The 21226-nt window shown below is 43.2% G+C and overlaps 1 protein-coding gene across 7 annotated transcripts; it reads left to right on the forward strand.

Annotated features, from left to right (window-relative positions):
• Positions 1-89: 89 nt before the first annotated feature.
• Positions 90-20247, forward strand: LOC113966616 (3 beta-hydroxysteroid dehydrogenase/Delta 5-->4-isomerase-like). 7 transcript variants are annotated; one of them, XR_003533900.1, is made up of 6 exons: positions 5398-6087; positions 6353-6575; positions 11792-11956; positions 14119-14871; positions 17914-18021; positions 18689-18789. XR_003533900.1 is itself a non-coding variant. In XM_027681525.1 (5 exons), the coding sequence occupies exons 2-5, from the start codon at positions 6422-6424 to the stop codon at positions 19985-19987; spliced, it is 1191 nt and encodes a 396-aa protein (XP_027537326.1). In that variant the 5' UTR covers positions 90-1873; positions 6353-6421; the 3' UTR covers positions 19988-20247. The 7 variants fall into 7 exon arrangements, 6 of the variants coding, with proteins under 6 accessions (XP_027537326.1, XP_027537328.1, XP_027537324.1 ...); XM_027681525.1 differs by lacking the exons at positions 5398-6087; positions 17914-18021; positions 18689-18789 and adding exons at positions 90-1873; positions 19869-20247; XM_027681527.1 differs by lacking the exons at positions 17914-18021; positions 18689-18789 and adding an exon at positions 19869-20247 and having other exon boundaries at positions 5396-6087; positions 6357-6575.
• The last annotated feature ends 979 nt before the right edge of the window (positions 20248-21226 follow it).

A 21226-nucleotide genomic window follows, 5' to 3' on the forward strand; every position in this document is an offset into this window, starting at 1 on the left:
CAGTCACACTTTCCTACTCTGGCATAATAAGTGTTGTGGCCAATATTTTTCATAGTTTGGGAAAATAGGTAGTGAGGGGCTCATTCACGAAAATGAGCTCCTCTGTCTCCCTAGTAGCTGACAATCAAGAGCTTTGCTCCTTGTTCTATACTCCCATTTACTGAAAGAAATCTCTTTTGTCTGGAGAAATCCAGGTGGTGAAAGATCATCCATTTCTTACCAGCATTTCAGTGAGACACCTTTCACTTGCAGTCAGACTCTCTCAGTGTTCCATGCATGCAGCCAGTCTGATGGTTTGCTCATGCTGCTCCTCACAGCAGTCTGTGTTCCTTGGAGCTGAGGTAGTGCTCAAGACTGCTCTGCTGAGGCAGGAGAATCATTAATTTCAGGCTCCAGAGTCTCAGCTTTCATTTAAAGCCAACAAAATCAAGATGGTGGAATGCATGCCATTGTTACAATTGTGAAGAAAATCTTTAAGGGAGGAAAGCCATCTTAAGAAATTCAGAGAGTCTGTTGGAGCTGAAACAGTAGTGATGGAAGTTGTCTGCACTGCTGAGCTGACTTCAGGTGGCTTCATTTACACTATTATTGAGTACATGAGATCAAAATCTGTTTTAAAGGAAAGACACTGTAACATAATGAAAATAAAAGCACCGTGGGTTTTTTTTGTGATTGCCTTCTCTGTTTTTCCCATGACACTGAAGTTGGGGGATGAAGGATAGGAGGTGGAGCAGGTGGAGCTGAAGGATGTGTATGGCTACCCTACTAAGGTAGCCATAGAAACAGCAGCCTTTGATCAAGCTGTTCTATAAGTTTGGTGTATAAGATAGCATAAACATCTTAAACCAGAAATGTTTGCAGAGGCCACTAATTTGCAAATCCTGTGATCTGGACGTCTAGTGGAGTACCTTTGGAGCCATATTTGAACAGGTATGGAGCACTTGGAAGTGAAATGAAGATTAGCAGGGGTCTAGGACTGCAGGCATTCACAGAGCTGAAATACCTTCTTCTCTAATCCTGCCTCTTGCTATTGGCCTTTAAAGCCATATGAATTTTCTATCTGGTTTTTCAAACTATGTAATTATATAGAATATCCTCCTAGCCTGTTTTCCCCTTTCAGATCAGCATGTATTCCAAAACTGAGGCAATGCCTGCAGGCTTGAATAGTTCTGCGTGCCCTGCCATAGAGCAAGGGTAAGGGAAGATTTTGCTGGTCAGGTTTGTGTAAGTATCATGCCTCAGGAATCAATAACGAAGGGGAATCCCTATAGAATTGGGCATGTGCATCTTGTGGGCAAACGGTAAATCTGCTCTTCAGCTGAAGTTTTGAGGGTGAGCCTGCAGCAGAGTACCACTTCTGGGACAAAGAGCCAGCTCTCAGTGGTTCAGACACCCTACCACAGACTGCTTTGCAGCTGGCAAATATCTCAGTGCCCACTTCACTGACATGGCCAGGGGGAACCATGCTATCAAAAAGCAACCTTCTGCATAAACCCTACTTTAAATTGTCCCTAAGAAGACAGAAGAAAGAAGCTAGCCCTGTTAGCTCACTCTGTTTAGACTTTAATTTCTCTCAGAGATAACAGTGTCTGCACTGATCTTCCAGAGGCCTTCACATGGAGGCCTTCCTCTCTGTTCCAGTAACAATAAACCTTGTCAGCAGACTGACAGCCTGCCAGATAAGACTCAGGAATTACAGCACATTGCACATGTTGATGGACTTCAAGGATGTACAACACGAGAATGAGACAACTGGGAGTACTCAGTCCTGAGAAGGCTAAAGGCAGATGGGGGATCACATTGCTGTCTTTTACTACTCATTTGGAGAAAATCCAGCCCAACTTCTGGGATGTGAACAGTAAAAGGGTGAAAGATAATGAGGAAAATTCCAGGTAGAAATCAGTGGGAAAAAAATTCACCATGGGGGGGGGGTGTCAAATCCTGTAACAGAGGGTTTGTGAAACCTCCATCCTTAGAGGTATTTTGAGATTGACTGGGCAAGGTCCAGAGCAACCTTGTCTGATCTGATGCTGCTTTAAGAAGAGGTTGGGACAGAGACCTCCCGAGGCTCCTTTTAATCAAAATTGTCGGGGGATATCACAGAATCATAAAATGAGAGCCGCACATGAGATCTGTACTGTGTTTTACCACTGTGCTGCCATGATCAACTACCATGCAGCTGCAGAGGCAGCCATGTATCTCTGTGAAAGAGGCTGCAGAAAGCATTTTCTGAGGGAAAAAGAAAGGTATTTGGTGGGTGAGCTTAAAAATAAGAGCTCACAGGGTTTGACTAGGCTGAGAGACTATTTAAAAAGTCCATCCTACAGCTATTCCAAGACTTCGGAAATCTTCCATGATCCATGCCAATGTGTACCAAAGTCTCATGCCTTCTTGTCTGCACTCTGTTCTGCTTTCTGTATTTGATTGTTGTGAATATCTCTGATACAAATTCAAGCAAGGTTAAATCTTTCAAAAAAACTTTGCCCAAATATTGTAAATTTGTCGGTTAAGGACTAATCAAACTCTGCTGTTTCACAGCATCCCTGGAGGATGTAGCAGGTACAGGGAGTCAGTGTATTTACAAGGGTAGTTTATCTACAAAATGGATCCAAATATACACATTTTCCTTTGTCATATGGTGCAATTTTCTCCAGCCTTTAAATATATAATTCAATTCTTCATTTCAGCTGAGGAAACAGTTCTTCCTAAAACAAAAGGGAAAAGGAGACTAAATGTTTGTTTCTAGTTAATTGCCCAACTCATATGCTGTCCAATATAGCAAAGACTACAACAAGTAAGTCTCTTTGATTTTGGAGATCATGTAAGAAACATTTACAATCACTTTCTCCCTTCTACTGGAAGAACTTTGGTACTACTGAAATAGGAGATATTTTCTTTTTCAGATTTGAACACACAGAAACATTGAGGTCTCTTAAGGTGGTTATCTTCATACCTCGATTAAAGTGTCTTATAACTGTTCCCCACTATGAAAAGTTGAATTTATTCAGACTTTGATTCAGGACAGATGCCCAAAAGTTAATTATTTAAATTTTATTCCCTCTTGTCAATGTGTAACCAGAAGAGAGAGGAAAATGTTTCCAAGAGGGAACAGTGTCTCTCACTCTGAAGGCCAGAAGCTTTCCTTGAGTAAATCTACATCTGAGAGTACAGTCTCTTTCCCAGAGCTGCCAGCATCTAGGCATTTTGAGCTTACAGGTATATGGTTGTAAGAAACACATTAATTTTTCACATGAAAAGTACTGTGCATTTGTGTGTGGGGGGGGGGGAGGGTTTGTTCTGATTAGACAGAAAAAGGTCCAGTTAAACAATGACCATGCCTTTGCTTTTCCCTGCTTCAATTCTCATCAGTCCAGGCAACAGGGCAGACTTCAGAAAACCCTCTCCTAAATTAGAAAAGATCTGTTCTTCTCTTCTTGATCATGGATAGCTTCTTTTTCCTGATAGCACATTTAAACACTATTGCCCTCTGTAAAAGTACAGTTTATCCTATCTAAAACTTCTGTGCTGCAATGTTATTGCATTTAGTCACTCCAGTACCATCATACAGTTTGTTCTCAATGCTGTTGGGAATTTTCCCTTCACTATTTCTCGTTCTGTCTTCTCCTCTCCACTACACTCTCTCCCAATACCTTTTTCTCCTTTTGACAAGGCTAAGAAAATGCATTCTCTAACACCTGACAGCCACTGCTCCAAAGTATCTGTCACACTAAGCACCAATAAAGTCAGAGGATCAACAGCATTCCTGGACCAGAGATTAGGGACACAGCTGTGATGGGACATGGTAGATTGCACATATACAAAGATATCCATGTATAGCAATTCTCCAACACACGCAAAATTGACAGGCTCTGATTTTCTAAAAATCCATTTTAAAAGTCCATTCTACAGCAAAATATCAGATTTTGGTGGCTTTGTTTTACAATGACGTCAAAGAGAAGACATCAACATAGTTAAAAAATGACTATGCCTTGACACAGAATATAGCATTGCTAAACTTTTTTAGATGCTGCTGAATCATGTTTTAGTCTGCAAATCCCATACCTGTGCAATAACTCAGAATTTCATCAAGCTGTTTCTTGGTGGTCATGGGTCTGGTGGACTCTGGCCTTGTTGCTCATTGACACTGTTCTGGGGTGTACAGCCCATTCCAGCATTTGCCTCTGTGCCCCTTCGGGAACACCAAAGCCAGCCTTGTCTGCAGCACAGAGGAGCTGTCATGCCACCCAGCAACCCCACACAGCAATGTCAACAAGAACCAAATGTGAAAATGTTGGCTCTAGATGAGACTGCAGGAAGCACCAGCAGGTCTGAGTGTGAACTGAGCAAAACTACTGCTGTCTGACCACTGACATTCACAAATGGCATTTCAGATGAAGGCTGCTATGCAGTGTTGTATAAAATTACCTCAAACTAAGCCAAGCATTTGGCTGAGTAGTACCTAAGAGGACAAAATCTCCCTGCAGTCCCCTATGCAGCACTCATTCTCATATAAGCACTACCCCTGCTAAACTTGGTCATTCTAATAGGCAAGCTTAGTGTAGGAGAGTGTTTTCTATCTTAAGAGGCTATGATGTGTTGTCTGGTTTTATAATGCCTCTTTAAGGCATTTTTTTTCTTTCCTAAAAGTAAAAAGAAAGCCCTGTTACAGAGAACATCACTTGCAGCAGCAGGCTTTGACCAGTTATTTTGCCTTGCAAAGTGCACAAAACTAATTTGCAGCAGCTTCTGATAAGAACATACAATGTCAAGGTCCTGCCTGTGAAAAGCCAAGGAAAGAAGCACTGATAACAATTTTTTTAAAGATTTGTTAGTGTAAGGAAAGGATTTTCAAGGATGCTAGAATTGAAACAGTTGCCAAAACTTTGTCATCTGTGTCAGCTAGAAACCTTTCTCCTCCAACATAAATGGTTTTGCTCTCCTCCTGTCCCTTGTAGGCCCAGTTTTGCTCTAAAAAAATAACAGTGTGGGGATGCTTCTTCTATAGCTTTTCTCCAGGGTTCTCTTTAATGAGTGAACAAAATCTATGATAGAATAAAAAAGGGAGCTTAGCAGTTAGTCATGTGAATGGAAGCAAAACATTTTTAGATATCCATTCCAGCTGTGCCCAAAATCAGTGATCCATTTTCCGGTGATTTCAGCCTAATTAATTGTGTTTCTGGGCTTCTTCATAGCTTCCTTATCTCTTAAGGTAGCTACCTATTTATCATCTTGCTTCAACAGGGATGTCTGTCTATCCCTGCATGTGAGAGAGAGAAAATACAGTTGCAGCCAGCATGTCTTGACAGACCCAGGAAGGTAGTGCAGGTATTAGGAGCTTCAGGCTAATGCCTAAGCCCTGCTCTGGTCTCAAACTAGAAAACAGTTTTGCTAGAACTGGAGAAGTGGGAAATACCTGGGCCTTTTCCCTGTGCTTTGGACATGTAAACAAGTAACAACGGAACTCACTGTAGAGGAACAAACAGCCTTGTTTTAATTAGGTACACTCACCAGACATTTCCAGAGGTGAATCTTTCTCTCCCGCAGCTTTAATTTGTCTTTGACGGTACATTAAACCATTTCATCACCTTGAATGCCTGTAGTATACGAAATGTATTTACAAACACAAAATCCCAGAGGTTAGTTTTTGATTTTGCAGAGTGAGGAGCCTATGCTATAACAGGGAAGCACACTATCCAAAAAATAGAGTCTGCTCCTCAAACTACTCTAAATAGCTACTCCTGCTATTTACATTTTATTTTAATGCTCCCTACCCCCATGTTGACACTGTATTACACAAGAAGGTGAAGAGAGAATTATCAGCATGAGGGTTTACTCTCCCAGAATTTAGGGCTGTAGGACCACATCTAGGCTTAGACCTCACTGCATCCAGAGCTCTCCTCTTTGTGAGGGGGGGTGGTGGTGGTATGGAAGCATCACATTCTTTTGCAGCAAAGGAGGCACTCAAGAGGGAGGGGGAGCAAAATGACTGAGGTAGTGCTCTGCAGTGTATAAATACAGGCAAATCTCCCCCACAGTCTTCTGAGTGTTAGAGAGGTGGAACCGAGGACTGAGGCAGATTTTTGTGGGGTTTGTTTGGCACTGAAGTTGATTTTGAGCATTTTCTGATTTGTTAATTTAATTCACTTACAGTATTTTTAAAGTATTTTTCCTTTGCATGAAAAAAATCTGTAAGCTACTTCTGAATAGCAATAGCTAGCAAAAGTGAGACATGCTTAAAATATTGTTGCTTATTGTGGAGATTAGAGTTTGTCTTTCATTAGTCTCTCTTTCTGGTAACATCCTTTGATTTGTAAAGACTCCAGAGGTTGATGTCATATGTTCATTCCCTCAGGCAGGAGGTGAACCAGCCTGCCTAAGCTCAAGAGACAGCCAGTTTGACACCAAGGAGCAACGAAGAGCAATGTCCCTGGCTGGCGTAAGCTGTCTGGTGACAGGAGCAGGAGGATTTCTTGGCCGGAGGATTGTCCGCTTGCTTTTGGAAGAAGAGGAGGCTCTGGCTGAGATCAGACTGCTGGACAAAGCCTTTAGTGAGGAAGCACTCAGCAGATTTGAAAGTAAGTATCATTTAATGAGGACTGTGTGTTGCAGGTATGTGTGTTGCTGTCTCATGTGGATAGCTTGGAAGTCTTATCCTTTCCTTCAAACCAGCTTTGCAGATAGAGGTTTTATTTCAAGGAAGTCTTGCTTTATCCCTCCCTCTCCCTCCAGTTCAGAAATCAGATGTAAAATGAAAATAAATGTTTTCCTTCTCAGGCTCTGAGGCTTCTCTAGATTGGGAGAGAGAGACTGTTCATTCAGTAAACACACTGTCTTCAACCTGGCCTCTATTACAACAAAACCCACAGAGCAAAATTAATGTAAAAATCTCACTCTTTGGCTCAGGGGAAAGGAAAACACAAGCTTTGCTATACTGGGCAGGAGGGTACTGTTATCCGGATCATGCTGTGCTGGGCTCTGATGTGCCAGACTAGAATGCAGTGACAAAGTTGTGGGTGCAAATTCTAACGGTTTTCTTCAACCTTTGGTTAGTTTGGTTAATAATGATCTTCTGACGGAGAGTTGTGAGGAGGTATTTTAAAAATTGTTGTTATTAACATTACCATGGTTTCCTGGGGAGCAGAACACTTGTGCTAAGCGCAGAAGAGACAGGACCCCTTTGCAAAGTGCAAGGCAGGACTCTGGCTTCTTGAATGGATTGGAGACAGCACAAATGAGTGTATGCCCAGTATTAGAAACAGTCTGTGGCAGGGAAAGCAGCTCAGAGCATTGTTTTAAATGTCCCATTTCCTGAGATACTGAGCACATCTATAAAAAGGCACAGAGGGACCAAAATTCAATAAAGATCACAAGTCCTTACATTACATTTCCTTATTAATGCTTTCCTCTGTCGCATCTTCACCTCAGGACTCTTCTTTTTCTACACAGGCAGCTATATGTGAACCCTTTTGGAATATCTCCATATGATTTGCTAGATGCCTCTGAGCCTTGCAGCAGCCCTTCCTACTCTGATTTTCAGAGCATTTCCACAGAGACAAAACCTGCAATTGTAGTAGAGGCCAAGGAAGCCAGAGTGTGTGTAGTTTAGCACTGATGCAGCAGGACAGCAACAGAGGCATCTGCAGTGCTTTGGGCCAGAAGAGCTTTGTGAGGACAATCCTAGGAAGTGAAAACAATTGTTTGTGTGGGCACAATCTTGGCTGAGCTGCAGCAAAGGTTTCCCTGGTTTTTTTTCTTTTTTTGTTAATAGGCAAGCTTTCTGCCCTCTTTTCTTATCCTCCCTTCTTCCTCCACTGAGCACTGCCCACACCCCCCCCTTACTCTTTTGACATTCCTGCTGCCCATCTGACCAGCACAGGAGATAGAGAAAAATCAATTACCATAAACTGGTAGTAGGAACCACGGGCTGGCATTCCAGATGTGCTTAAACAGACTTGAACCGCTGCACTTTGACTGGTAGTTCCTTTGTCTGGATCAGTCCTTGTGGCTACATCTCCTCAAGTGTTCTACCAGAGCCTGGGATCGGGACTACCTGAAATATTGCCCTGCCATTCCCTTTCAAGCTCTTCTCTATCGCAGTGACTCATTCCAAGTGCAGGGCTGCTACAAAACCTGTAGGGCTGGAGTCTTCTGACCTGCATTACTTTTACTGTGGAGGCTTTTACTTGCTAGCAGATGTTATCTGGATTTCTTGAATACCCAAGAGCAGAGCTGAGTGTGTTTTTTTCTCACTAATCTCTTGAGCACCTTGAACTTGCAATCTCTTTGCAGAGTCAGGGCAGAGACAGAATAATATGTGCAAGTTACAGCTCCTTGTGCCAGGAGACACTCAGGGACACTCCTCTTTTGTCCAAATAACATTCCTGCTGAGACCTTGACCACTGCATTCAGCCTGTGTAGAACAGTGGCATTAGTGTTCTTCCCCAGCCCTGAGGAGTTCAGGATGATCCAATTAATGTCAAGTGCTGTGAGCTGGAGTCTATCCAGTGACATTGTGTGGCTGAGAATGAACGTCAGGTTGAACACAGTAGTTCAGTGCCTTGGGTTTCCTACATCCCATCCCCACTTCAGATTTATCTTTCTGCCTTTCCTCTGCTTCCACTTAACACAATTCTCTTTTTGCTCACTACTGCATTGGCACTTCTGGCAAAGTTAGAACTCCAGTGTTGTTCTCAAGAGGATTTCTCACTTGTCCTTGTCTCACCCCTCTGCACATCTCTTCCCTCCTTTCCTGAACCCTCTTTTCATGTCATTTTTCAGAGACACATTTATAGGTTGTGTGATGCTTGAGCATTGAATGGTTTTGCACTGCTAACCCAATACTGATCCAAAACAGAAGAAAAGTAAAGGGAGAAGGAATGTGAGGGTTTTTTTCCAGGACTCTTTCTGAGGAAAAATTGCTATCTTTTTGCTCAACCTTGCAAACATTAATTTGCCTTTATCAGGGCATTCAAAACAGAAAGGCAGTGTGGAAACAAGTAGCTGAACATCCAAGTAGTTGAAAGGGGGACAGAATAAACATTTCAGCTTCTCTGGGCTAAAGAAGCAAATAAATTGCTTTACTCTTTACAAATTAAAATAAGACGCAATTTTAAATTTTCTCCCATGAATACAAAAAGTAGACCATTTTAATGAACCATCCAGTTAATCAGGAAAATGGAGAGCTCTCATGAGGAATGCCTTCCCCCACGCTTCACCTCACAGATGTTAGGTCCTGTCTAAAAGAACACTAAGAAATTCAAGCTAAGAAGTCCCACAGACACTGCTGTTTGCCTGAACTTTAACTAACACATAGAAAAAAGAAAGACAGTTTAGGGCAAATAGTCTGACTAGATCGCTGAGTCAAACACTGCTCACAACAGGACACTGAATTTTATTGAGAAATCATTATATTTCCAAGCAAAAAATACCCCATAGCAAGCAGAGAGTTTGCTTACAACTCACAGGACACAGAAACCACTGGTGAAGTAGAAAAGGCTTTCCCAGTGGGTAGGTACTTTCTTGTAATTGCTTTATACAAAAATAGAGAGCCGAGTTGAATTTATTCTGTTCCTTTCTCTTTGATCTGACACACACATGCTTTTTTGATGCCTGGGGGCAATGGTTTGTGCAGATGGAAATCAAGTTTCTCTCTGCTATCCACCTCAGACCTTGTCTGTCAGTCATTTTTGGCTTCCTCTCTCTGCTTCCAAGTTCACCTGTAGTTTTCTCTTCACCCAGAGCAAAACAAGATCAATCTGTTGATCCCTGACATGTAGCTGATGCTGCTAAAATGAACAAGGCCCACTTACTGTGGCAATTTCTGCTGGCTAAAATCAAATAGAGAAGCCGACTTCCCAATTCACATCACACACACAGACTGCAAGCCCAAGCAAGGCACAAAGCAGCTAGACAGCAGCTCCCTAGTGACTGGTACCAAGTATCCCTGCCATCAGCTTTAAAAGGGACAGGCTTCTTCTGTACTTTTCCTGAAAGCTTTAATTTGCATGTGTAAAAACTTCTATTTTCCTAACTCCTGCCTGGGCACTGTGATGACTTTGAGAAGGTGACATGTCAGAATTTATGTTGTGAAAACTATTTATGTCTATTTTTGAAATTATTGCAACCCCATGAAACCTTTTTCATGGACAACATCAGCATAAAAGCTGTACAAAGGCAAATATTTATTAGAGAAATCTAACTACCAGGTGCATAACAAAACCCTAGTCCTCATCTGACACTTTTGCATCCATATGAGTAGACTTCAGTATAAACCTTCTGGAAATGGAGTCTTAGAAAATGAATGCACTCTGTAAAATAAAGGAGCAGAAGAGAGCATGTGATAATGATTGTGCTGGGAGGACAGTGACTCTAGATTTAGTAACAGTTCTGCAAATGTTTCACGAGTCTTACATATCAGACAAACTTCTGTGATGAAAAAAAGCTCCTCAAGCCTGTTGCATCAGAATAATTGTTAAATCAATGCAGGATTACATTTCAGCATGCTACATAGTGAGGTAAAATCATTTTAAAAAATATTCCCACTCAGCTCCAGGTCCCAACAGCTACCTCTCTCAGTGTTTCATAATAAAGACATGGGATGAAATATTGCTTGCTTTGGAGATGGTGATGCACAAGATTTCAGACATGGCTGAGGCTAAAAGCTGTACAAATTGATCAGGTTCTTCTCTTATCTAAAAGGGGCATTTGATTATGGAGTAAGACAGAGGATCTGCCTGTGCTGCAGAGTCCTTCCCCAGCAGCTGCACCTGGGGAGCCATCTAGTGCAGCCACAGCAGAGTCTCTGAGAAAACCCACTGTAATGACACCACCTCCTTAAAAGTTGTGGGTCATGCTGAGAAAGTCCTCTCCTCTCCCATGGCATTGCTGCAGCCAGGCCAGTTGAATTCCCAGGAAAGCAGCATTGGCTCAGACTGTAAATGTCTCCAAGTGATCATCTTGTGCTGGCTCATTTGTTGGTGTAGTTCTGGACTGTAGAAAAGATGCTTCTGTCCAGCACAACATAGGGCAAGGATGGCTCTGAGACCTAGAGCTTCACACACATTAGCTGCTGTGAAGGGAGAGGGCTTAAAAATCAGGAGTTAAAGCAAGCCAGGTCTGAGGTAGCTCAGAACAGTCTTGAGAGTTCAGATAAGATGTGCATGCTAAAAATGACTCCACAGCACAGATGTTGAAATGGAGCCAGAGCTGGAGCTAGAAAAAGCACAATAAGTCCTGGTGAATGTACAAGAAAAAGATGTGTCAGAACTGTATGTAATGTACTAGAAGAGCTGCAATATGGGTAAGGTCAAGGGGAAGAAAGTAGGTGTGAACACATTTCTATGCTCACATGCTGTGGGTGGAGAGAGATCATTCATCACCTTGAAGACAGGAGCATGTAGTGCCTGGCTTGGGTTAACACATCTATAGCCACACAGTCTTCAGGACATGGGTAGCCGAAGCTACTCCCCTGTGAACTTCAAAATAGTCACACCTGAAGGAAGCTTGCTATCAGTGGAAAATATTTCTCTTTAAATATAAAAAAGAAAGAATTGTGTTGAATATTGGCTCCAAATATGTGGTAGGTAATGCAACACAGACCTTTATAGCACTGCCATTAGCACTTGAAAATACAGTCATTGGAAAATGCCTTCTGTTCCACCAGCCTTAAAATATCATTCCTGTGCTGGGACTGTCAGCACCTGTCAGCCGGGGTCAGTGCTTCACCACTCCTTTCAGTCTCTTCTTAGGATGCCTGTAAACTCTTTTGCTTCATTTTCTGCTGCTCTTGCAGAGTTCAAGGGTAAGACTGAGGTGAAAATCCTGGAAGGGGACATCCGAGATGTGACATTCCTGCACCGTGCCTGTCAGGGGGTCTCCCTCGTCATCCACACGGCTTCCCTCATTGACACTCTGGGCCTCATAGAGAAGCAGTTGCTCTGGGAAGTCAATGTAACAGGTGAGCAGGTGAAGCAACTTTCTCAAACCTGTGTCTACTATGGCCTGATCACCATCTGCTCAGGAAAGGGAGCACCTGACGTGTGTTTACCTTGAGCCAAGCTAACTGTGTTGTTCTGCATCTTGCACAGGCATACCTAAGAGTGCAAAGCGTGCATACATGCAGCCCTATGCAGCTCTGGGCCTCTCCACACCCAGTCTCCCACTGCAGGGTACTGCTGGATTGTTCACTCTTGGCAACACTTACGTATGCCCATCCTGAGATCTGCACAGGCTCTGCCTTCAGTGGCTATAGTCACAAACCCAGGTTCAGTGGAACTTTCTGAAATCAATTCACCTCTGAAATCCCAATGCCCATCTCAGAAATCAGTTCTTATTCTCCCTCTCCACATAGCATCCCTGCCTGTGTATGTTTTTCAGTTTTTACAAACACTGCAGTTACAGCAATGTTGCATCGATAACATCCCAGAGCCTGTGGCTCTTTGCTTCCTATTCTTTTTCTTCTTCCTTTTCTTCTTTTCCTTCCATTTGCCATAAGGTCTAGGTGTGCAAGAAGGCAGTTGAGAGGAACAAGGGCTCTCCCACCTTGAGCTTATAATTAAAAATTCCCCAACAAACTCAAAGCTATGGGAGGGAGGGGTTTCAGTGACTCCTTGATGGGGTCTCCCCTTCTACTGAGGAACCCCTATTCTTCCAGAAAAGATCAGAAGAAGGGGAAGTTTTTGGCTTAGGAATGGCCTGTGTAGCATCAGTTGCCAGGAAATTTAAATGTATTTCCTAAAAGAACAACTTCACTCCCCTTCCTGTGATGCCAAAATTCTCTATGCCTTTCAGAGAACTGGTACTGCCCAACCTGTATGCATGCTGAACCTCCCTGGTTGCGTTGCTTCAGCAACCTGGGGAAGATTTGGGGAAGATGTTCTTATTTACATGGATAGTTTGCCCAGTACTTTGTTCCTCTCTCCCACAGATACGGGACTTCTTCACAGAAAAATAAGGAACATACCTCTACAGACATCACTTTACAAATATTGGCTATTCACCAGTGTTCAGAGCAAGAGAGAATTCTCTGTAGTCGAGTTGTCCCTTACATGCACCTTAAAAAGAGTGAGATGGCATTTTAGTTGTTTTAGCCTGACTTATTGCCAGTATCTTCTGCTTCTGTAACCTTTCATTTCTGCTCAGTCAAAATCACAAATTGTCAGTGACCACAAATTAGAGCCCAGTGGGCAGCCTCTTAGGTCCCTGCCAGGAGGAAGAGCAGAGAGCCAAGTTCCTGGAAACCTGTGCATTGGGTAGTTTGAAAATATACAGGGTTGGTAGTTCAGAAAGAGGATTTGTAAAGCTCTGTCTTTATGACCCTACTGCTGCTGCAATGACTTTTTTCACAGCAGAATGTGTTGTCTAAATCCCTGGGAAAAAATAATAATAAAAAACCCCAGCAAAAAAATCAAACAAATATTAAAATGTCCCTAAACCAGAAAGCTTTGTAAGCTCTGAACCCCCTTCCCTACCCTGATGCCAACAGTGTCTGCCCATGGGTGAAAAAAGCCCACTAGTTGACCCAGTGAGGGTCAACTGATAACATTTGCTAGAATGAAAGCACGCACCAGTCCTGCTCCCAGAGCAAACTGACTCTAAGCTCAGTCAGTAAATACTGCTGGCCTCTTTTTCCTGTTTCCCTCCACTTTCACTCTGATGCTCTTCTGGCTTTCTCACCAGCCAAGGCACTGCTATGTACTTCATAGGCTTGGAGGACGAAAGTTTTGTTTCTCCTAGAAAATAGAACTTTTATAATACAAATGTTTCGAGAAATCAGACGTGGATGTTCACAAAACAGAACAGAAGCGGACAAGTTAAACTCGCCCTGATGCAGGGCTTTTCTCTGTGTCACATGCCACACAATGCCTCAGTGCAAAAATATCTTTTTAGGAAGGCAGGGAAGCTAATTTTTAAAAGGAAGGGAATAAAGAAACTAATGAAATATAATCTAAACAGGTTTGGTTTCATTTAATGTACTTCTCAGTTCAGGACAGGATTCTTCAAGCTGCAGAGAGGGGAGATCTGGCCAAGCTCAGGCCAGAGATGATGTTTATGATCTAAAAAGCCCTCTTTTTCCTACTTTGGGAGCTCTGGATTGACTTGCATGTTTCACTTTTGAAGGTACTCAGCTACTGCTGGAAGCATGTGTCCGCTGTAATGTCCAGCACTTCATATACACCAGTACCATAGAAGTGACAGGCCCAAACTGCAGAGGTGACCCAATTTTCAATGGTGACGAAGATACAGCTTATGAGAGCATATCGAAATTTCCTTATGCCCAAAGTAAGAGACTGGCAGAGGATTCTGTGCTGAAAGCAGATGGCCAGGTGCTAAAGGATGGTGGCACACTGATGACTTGTGCCCTGAGATCCATGTACATTTTTGGAGAAGGATGCCCGTTTCTTCAAGGTCATCTGGATAAGTGCCTGTTGAACCAAAATGTCTACCGGCGCTTCTCCAGGAAGGAGGCTTTGGTGAACCCTGTGTACGTGGGGAACATCGCCTGGGCACATGTGCAGGCGGCCAAAGCCCTGAGAGTCCCGCAGAAAGCCAAGCATGTCAGGGGGAAGTTCTACTACATCTCAGATGATACTCCTCACATGAGCTACGCAGACCTAAATTACGAGCTGACCAAGGACCTGGGGTTTGGAATCGAGCCCAAGCTCCCCATGCCTCTGACAATGTTGTATTACTTCTCACTGCTGCTGGAGATCGTGAGCTTCTTGCTCCGGCCCTTTGTCAGATACATCCCCTCCACCAACCGTCACCTGGTCACCCTCCTGAACACTCCATTCACCTTTTCTTATAGAAAAGCACAGAAGGATTTTGGCTATGTGCCCCGCTACACGTGGGAAGAGGCCAAGCAGTGTACTGGTGAGTGGATTGCCTCTGTGATCCCTCAGCGAAGGCTGTACTTGCAAAGCAATGCTGCCTAAGCCTTAAAGAGAAGCTGAAACCCAGCTAAACAAGTAGGCCTTGAGCTAGAGGAGAGCTGTGGAAGCAGCAGCAGTAGCAGATGACTACAAAGCATTTAAATGAATACTTTGTGTAATAGGCCACTGCCCCACCCCCACCCCCACCCTCAGAATAAATAAAAGTGAAATGTTCGTTTGCTTATCAAATACAGGCTAATGAGGGTAACTTTACTGTGTAGTCCACACACACTTCTACATCTTTGAAGCACGAAGATTTACTTTAATAGGATTCCACAAAATCCACAGTATGAACACATAAACCCTTCTTTCACTCCAAGCCACCTTTTCCACCAAAGCACAACTTTCCCTAGAACTATGATTTCTCTTTACAAATATGTGCCACTCAGCTACACCCTATTCATTCAGTGCCGCTTGCCAACCTTACCAAACATGCAGCAGGCAGAAGCCGCCTGATTGCAAAAGCTGTTACAAATCTTGCTCACTTTTTTAAAAGTGTTGTGCCATTCACCTGACAGACAAACTTTGAGCCCTGTATGCATTGTGAGGCCAAAAGTGCAATGTAAGAGCAATACAGTTTCAGTAAGGACAGTGTGTGGAGGGAGAGAAGGGGGAGATTTGGTCAGGTGAATACTTCCTTGTAAATTCTCATTTTCCTAGTTACAAATTTTGCAATAAATCTGACGGGTGTCCAGCAAACAGCTTCAAGAAAATGAAAGGGAGAAAAATACTGCAGGACAGCCTTGGTCCTCTGCAGAGTCAGGGTATTTGTGAACACTGAGGAAAAGTAAACAGTGCTGAAAAAAAATCATGCTATCACCACGTTTCAGCTGGGAACAAAGACTAACCTTAGCATATAGGTGCACATGTGCTGTTCCCATTCTACTCTGATGGCCACATGAATTTCTCCAGAATGTGTAACTTGACTTTCAGGCCAAAAATGCAGATCTTGTCTGAACAAGCAGATGTCATCCAGTGTTTGTTTCTTCAGTCTATGTCTCACTTCTTGAAAACAACTCTAAGAGATGGGAATTTCTCTGTTCTGTTCAGGATGGTGTGAACAGAAACATTTTACCTGACTCAGTACTAATGTAAATAAATCACAATTCCAGAGATGCTGACAGCTCTAAGTCTGTGCTGAGTTTAATTATTCAGTGTCCTAGACATTGGATGTCATGTCAGTCATGTCATGTCATGTCATAGTCCCAGTGCAAATATTACTATTTGCTTTAGTAACATCTTTGGTTAACTGTGTAAGATCTGAAGTAGTACAATACCAGACACCATAACTTCCAGTCATATTCTGAGGACACAGAGATAAGTTTTCCAGTCTTCCATTGAAGGACTTGTAAACACTCAGCAAAATAGTACTACCCCTCTATGCACACCCTGTTTTGCTCCACTCCTCTCATGTATTTTTTCCCCTCCAATCTCCATTGAGCCCACTCTGTTTCCCTTCATTGTATGTCAAACTGTTGCTGAGGGGATAATCATTGCCCTCCATCTACTTACTGGCTATGCTCCGGTTGACATAGCTTAGGATACTGTCCCACCACCTTTGCTGCTGAAGCACAGTGCTCCCTCACATCCAGTTTGATGTCTACCAAGACTTCCAGATTTTTTCAGCAGAGCTTCCCCCAGTTAGTCAGCCCCAGCTCCAGCACACAACTTTGCATCAGTCCCTGTTGAATTCTGTCAGGTTTTTGTGGGCCTATTCCTCCAGCCCACATTGTAGCTCTGAAAGGCAGCTTTGCCTTCAAGCCTGTCAGCTTTCCCCCACTTTGGTGTCATCTGCAATCCTGCCAAGAGCGCACTTCATTGCCTCCTTTTCTCACCAAAAGCCTCCTTTCTATTCACCTCTGTACATACTCTGCTCCCCTCTAGAACTCTTCATTTCTATTTCCATTTCCATTCCCCTCTGGGCCTCTCTGTTTGCAGTCTATGGGTCTCCAGTCACCACCACTCATACCCTGTTCCTTTCCAGTTGCCAGCTTTCACTCTGTTTCTGGGAAGAAGGCTCTGAGCTGGCCACAAGCCTCCAAAAGACTCTCAAGTACACAGAATTCACAGCCCTCTGAGTGCTACTAGTAAAGCTACAGGTCAGGTCTATGTATTTACATATACACAGTTGCCTCCAGGGTTGAATAAGGCTCTCAGGATTTATAAGACAAAACACTGCTGAAGATGGTTATCAAACACCGCTTAGAAAAGCAAAAAGATGTTTAACACGGTAACACCCATCGTTTTCCTAGGCTAATTATATTTCATCCTAATGTTCAGTGAGACCAAAGTGAGGGGTGCAGCCATGTGTCTGTCACTGAAGTAGGAGTAGAAAGGGCAATCCAGGCACACGGAAATAGAGCAGGAAAGGAAGGGAGAGAACAACAGAAGCAAAGCTGCTATTTAATAGGGTAAGGCACTTAGCACATCAAAGAGCTGGAATATTACAACATATACTAGAAAACTGGGACATCTTTCCCCAGGTTTAACTGAAGTCCTAAAATATCCACAGATGCTGCCAGAGAGAATAAAGGACAATTTTTCTTCTGCAGTTTAGTGACTTCTTTCCCAAATGCAAGCTCCCATCGCCAGAGTTTACTTTGCCATTTTTGCCTTCTCAGTAAGACAGTGGGACCTTTTAATGCCTCCAAGAGCCTTGCACCCAACAATCAGATTTATAAACGTAAATTCCTTCTTTGCTAAGCTTCTTTCCTATTTCTTGATACCACATCCCTTCCTTCAATTCCCATGACAAGCCACTCCTGCTGACAGGGTGCTTATTCCCCACTTATGTTCCTTCTCTAACACCCCCTCCCACCTCATCAGCAACGTATTCATATTATGACAGAGACCTTCTTCTCGCCTTTGTGATTTCTTCCTTCTTTTATTCACACCATAGAATTTATAATTGAATTTTTTTTTTAAAGGTGATGCACCAATGCTCATAGACTCATGGGAAATACTGTCCTGCTGTCCATTTCAGGTGAAATTTACAGTTCTACTTGAGGTGTGTCTTGTTTTTGAAACACTTCCCACACTCAGCACACATAAAGAGGTTTTCTCCTGTGTGGACTCACTAGTGTCTGTTGGGGTAAGTGCTTTGTTTGAAGCACTTCCCACATTGGGAACACACACAGGGCTTCTCAGCCATGTGGGTTTGGTGATGTTGGGTGAGTGCTGAGAAATCCCTGAAGCCTTTTCCACATTGCATGTATTTGAAGGAGGTTTCACCACTGTGAGTTTTTTTGGTGATTCCCCAAGTGAGAGTTTCACCTGAAGCTTTTCCCACATTCAAGACAAGAGTAGGGTTTTTCTCCTGTGTGTATTTTTCTGTGGGAGTCCAGTGGGAGCTAACCACTCGCTGCACATGAAGGGCTTCTCACCTGTGTGAGTTTTCTGGTGTTTAATCAAATCTATGCTCCGCCTGACACCCTTGTTACATTTGGGGCATTTGTGGGGTTTCTCTGTCTGGGATACCTCACACTGATGAAGATTTGATGTCTGACTCATGATTTTTGCACAATTCCTGTATCCAGAGTGATTGTCACCTATAGCATCTTCTGGGTGGAGAAGGATGACACTGAGGCCCTCAAGAGACTGTTCTAGATGAATGCCATCATCTTGTCTCTCCCCAGAGAGCTCTCTCTGGTGCATCTGTGGCATGTGCTGGTTCTTATAGGCCTCTACCTTGCTACATCTCTGGAAAGCATTATCTTCAGATGCCTCTGGCAATGCCTCATATTGTTTCACGTTCTCAGGATTGTCTGCCAGGGGACCTTCATCTTCATTCCCATTATTTACGTCCTGATCTTAATGAAGTCAGTGGGAGTGCTCAGCAAGAAAGCAATATAAGGACTTAAAGACTGTGAGCCTTTACTAAAGGCTAGTTTAAGGTCAGACTCATAGGGCAACACCTGTTCTTCACACAGGGATTCAGAATTGTTCCCATCCTTAATCTCTGATGACTAATGATACCCTGGACTTGCCTGCAAACTCAACAGAGAAGTGACTTTGTTGGCTTTATGTTACAAATGTACTGAATCACTTTGATATATTCCTTGCCTTTGGGGATGTTGGTGGGGAGATCCCTTCCCTGCCTTGAAAATGGCCATGCACAGCTCCTGCTCTCCTTCCATCTGGAGACCAACTGTGAATGAACCCTGAAGGAGACTTCAGAACAGCAGGAATTACCACCCAGACAACCACTCCATTGGGAGGATACTCTTCAACCTGCAGGCTGCCCTGCATTATCACTGCCCCATCCCTCATCCCACCACATAGTAAATTTGAGCTGTGCATATCCTGCATGGCAGACACAGTCCCCATGTTTGACAGGGACCAAGGCCCCAGGGGACGGAAGGCAGGGAGGAGGACCCTTTGTCTTGCCACCCAAGTGAAGTAAACTCTGCCCCACAGCAGTGGGGTGGGAGCGCAGCCTAAGGGGAACCAGCCTCCTGGGCGCTTCCCTCAGCTCCAGTGCTAACAGAGTGGGGAAAGCGCTTGAGAGAAGCCTCGATGTTGGGCCTGGACAGGAGGATGGTGGCTCCCTCCTGGCCCACTGGTCCTGCTGCTCCCCTCGGGGGCTGACGCAGGAAGCACTTCCCGGGGAGCTGCCAGGTCAGGGGGCTGGTGGTGCCCGGTGCCACAAGCAGCTGGTGGGTCAATGCCCCAGTATGAAATAAGACCTCGAGGTGAGGGCAAAACCCCAAACATGGTGAAGATACTTCAATTTGCAGAAAGGGCTCCCTGTGCTGAGCTTCTCGTAGCCCCCTGGTGCTGTATCCAGCTCCCTGTAGCACCTGCTGGTGCAAAACCTGCCTGACAGCAGGAAAGGAAGGAAAACATAAGGCCTACATTCTTTATTTTTAGTTGCGTTTTTGTGGTGTGGTGGGGATTTTTATGCCTTTAATTAATTCTTTGTTTTTTTCTTGGTGCTAGGGTGCAGGGAGGGCCGGCAGAAGGTGAAGTGGAGAGATGGATCCAAGCACCCATGCACTCTGAGCACTGTTGGGTTTGCATCTGTGTTATCTTTCACTTCAGGTGTCTGCTCAAAATAGTGGAGTGCCTGTAATAAAAAATACCGAAATCCTGAGGGAATGGGTACCTGTACACATTACCCTGCTGCTCAGCAGAGAGAGCCTGTGCATGCTGTTACCCAATAACAAACACAAGCCAATAAAGATATTCTGAGAAGGAGAACAGAAGGAGAACAGGCACACTCTCTGCAGAGTGGCTGATTTGCTGCACGCTTACACTTCACTCTACTTTGTAGCTGCTTGTTCATATACTCTTACACTTGGCAGGTTAGCAAAATGGCAACCAAAATGTACTTGATCGATAAGAGCCTTATTATTTTTAAGTTAGCTGACCAGTACCATTCATCTAATTTAATTAGTTTGTTTGGCAATCAGTAAAGCGAACTATTGGTTATCAACAAAGCTCCACTGTCAGCAGGGTAGCAGTCAGTAGAAATATTTTGCTTCTGTAAACACACTGGAAAAGAAAAAAAAGTTAAGGCTCCTTTGCTGGCAAGGTGTTTATTTACCTACAGGTATGCAGAAAAGGAAGAAGTAGCAAAGATATGGCAGCTACAAAGATATTACATGCTACAGACAAATTAATGACTTCTGGTTCCAGCAGGTGGAAAAAGCTAAGTTTAAAGACCACCATTTGCTGTTAAATAATTCGTCACTACAGAGGACAGAAAGTTTTGCTTGCTAAAAGGGAACAGGAACTAACTCTATTAATGTATATTTTTCATAAATTTAAGAATACTGAAGAAGTGCCAGAGGAACAGAAGCAAAAGTGGCTATCCTGTCAGTATCATAAATACCTGATTGACACTGGTATCATTAATATAGGCTATAGTCAATGGAGGGCAGTTGGATAGTAAATGTCAAATAGCATGTTTTTATGAAGAATTCATTTTGTCAGACAAGCGTGACACTGGTATTCTGAGTGCATTGCAGATTTCAAATAATGATAAAAGTTTTGATTTATTATTAGATGAAGTCTGATTTACATGTTTTCATTTTACATTATGACATTAAATAAATCAATATAGACTAAATTATAAAAATCACAGAATAAATGTTAACTTTCTCAACTATGATCTTTAAATCAAATCTGCATTTTAATTTTTTTTTTTAAAAAAGCTTTGACTCAATTCATAGGCTTGGTGCAGAAACACAATGTGAAACATTATGTATAGCCTCTGTTATGTAGGAAACCAAGAGCAACAATGATCTCTTTACCTGAAAAATCTGTTACTTATACATCTAGATATAACAGATTAC

The sequence above is a fragment of the Neopelma chrysocephalum genome, unplaced genomic scaffold (assembly GCF_003984885.1).
Source record: "Neopelma chrysocephalum unplaced genomic scaffold, ASM398488v2 Primary Assembly neopelma1_60, whole genome shotgun sequence".
NCBI classification, from domain to species: Eukaryota; Metazoa; Chordata; class Aves; order Passeriformes; family Pipridae; genus Neopelma; species Neopelma chrysocephalum.

Bases quoted from the DNA above. Each gene is read 5' to 3' on its own strand.
- LOC113966616 (XM_027681525.1), top strand. From the start codon at position 6,422: ATGTCCCTGGCTGGCGTAAGCTGTCTGGTGACAGGAGCAGGAGGATTT. The intron at 6,576-11,791 runs GTAAGTATCATT...CTGCTCTTGCAG, and splicing joins AGCACTCAGCAGATTTGAAA to AGTTCAAGGGTAAGACTGAG. The intron at 11,957-14,118 runs GTGAGCAGGTGA...TCACTTTTGAAG, and splicing joins CTGGGAAGTCAATGTAACAG to GTACTCAGCTACTGCTGGAA.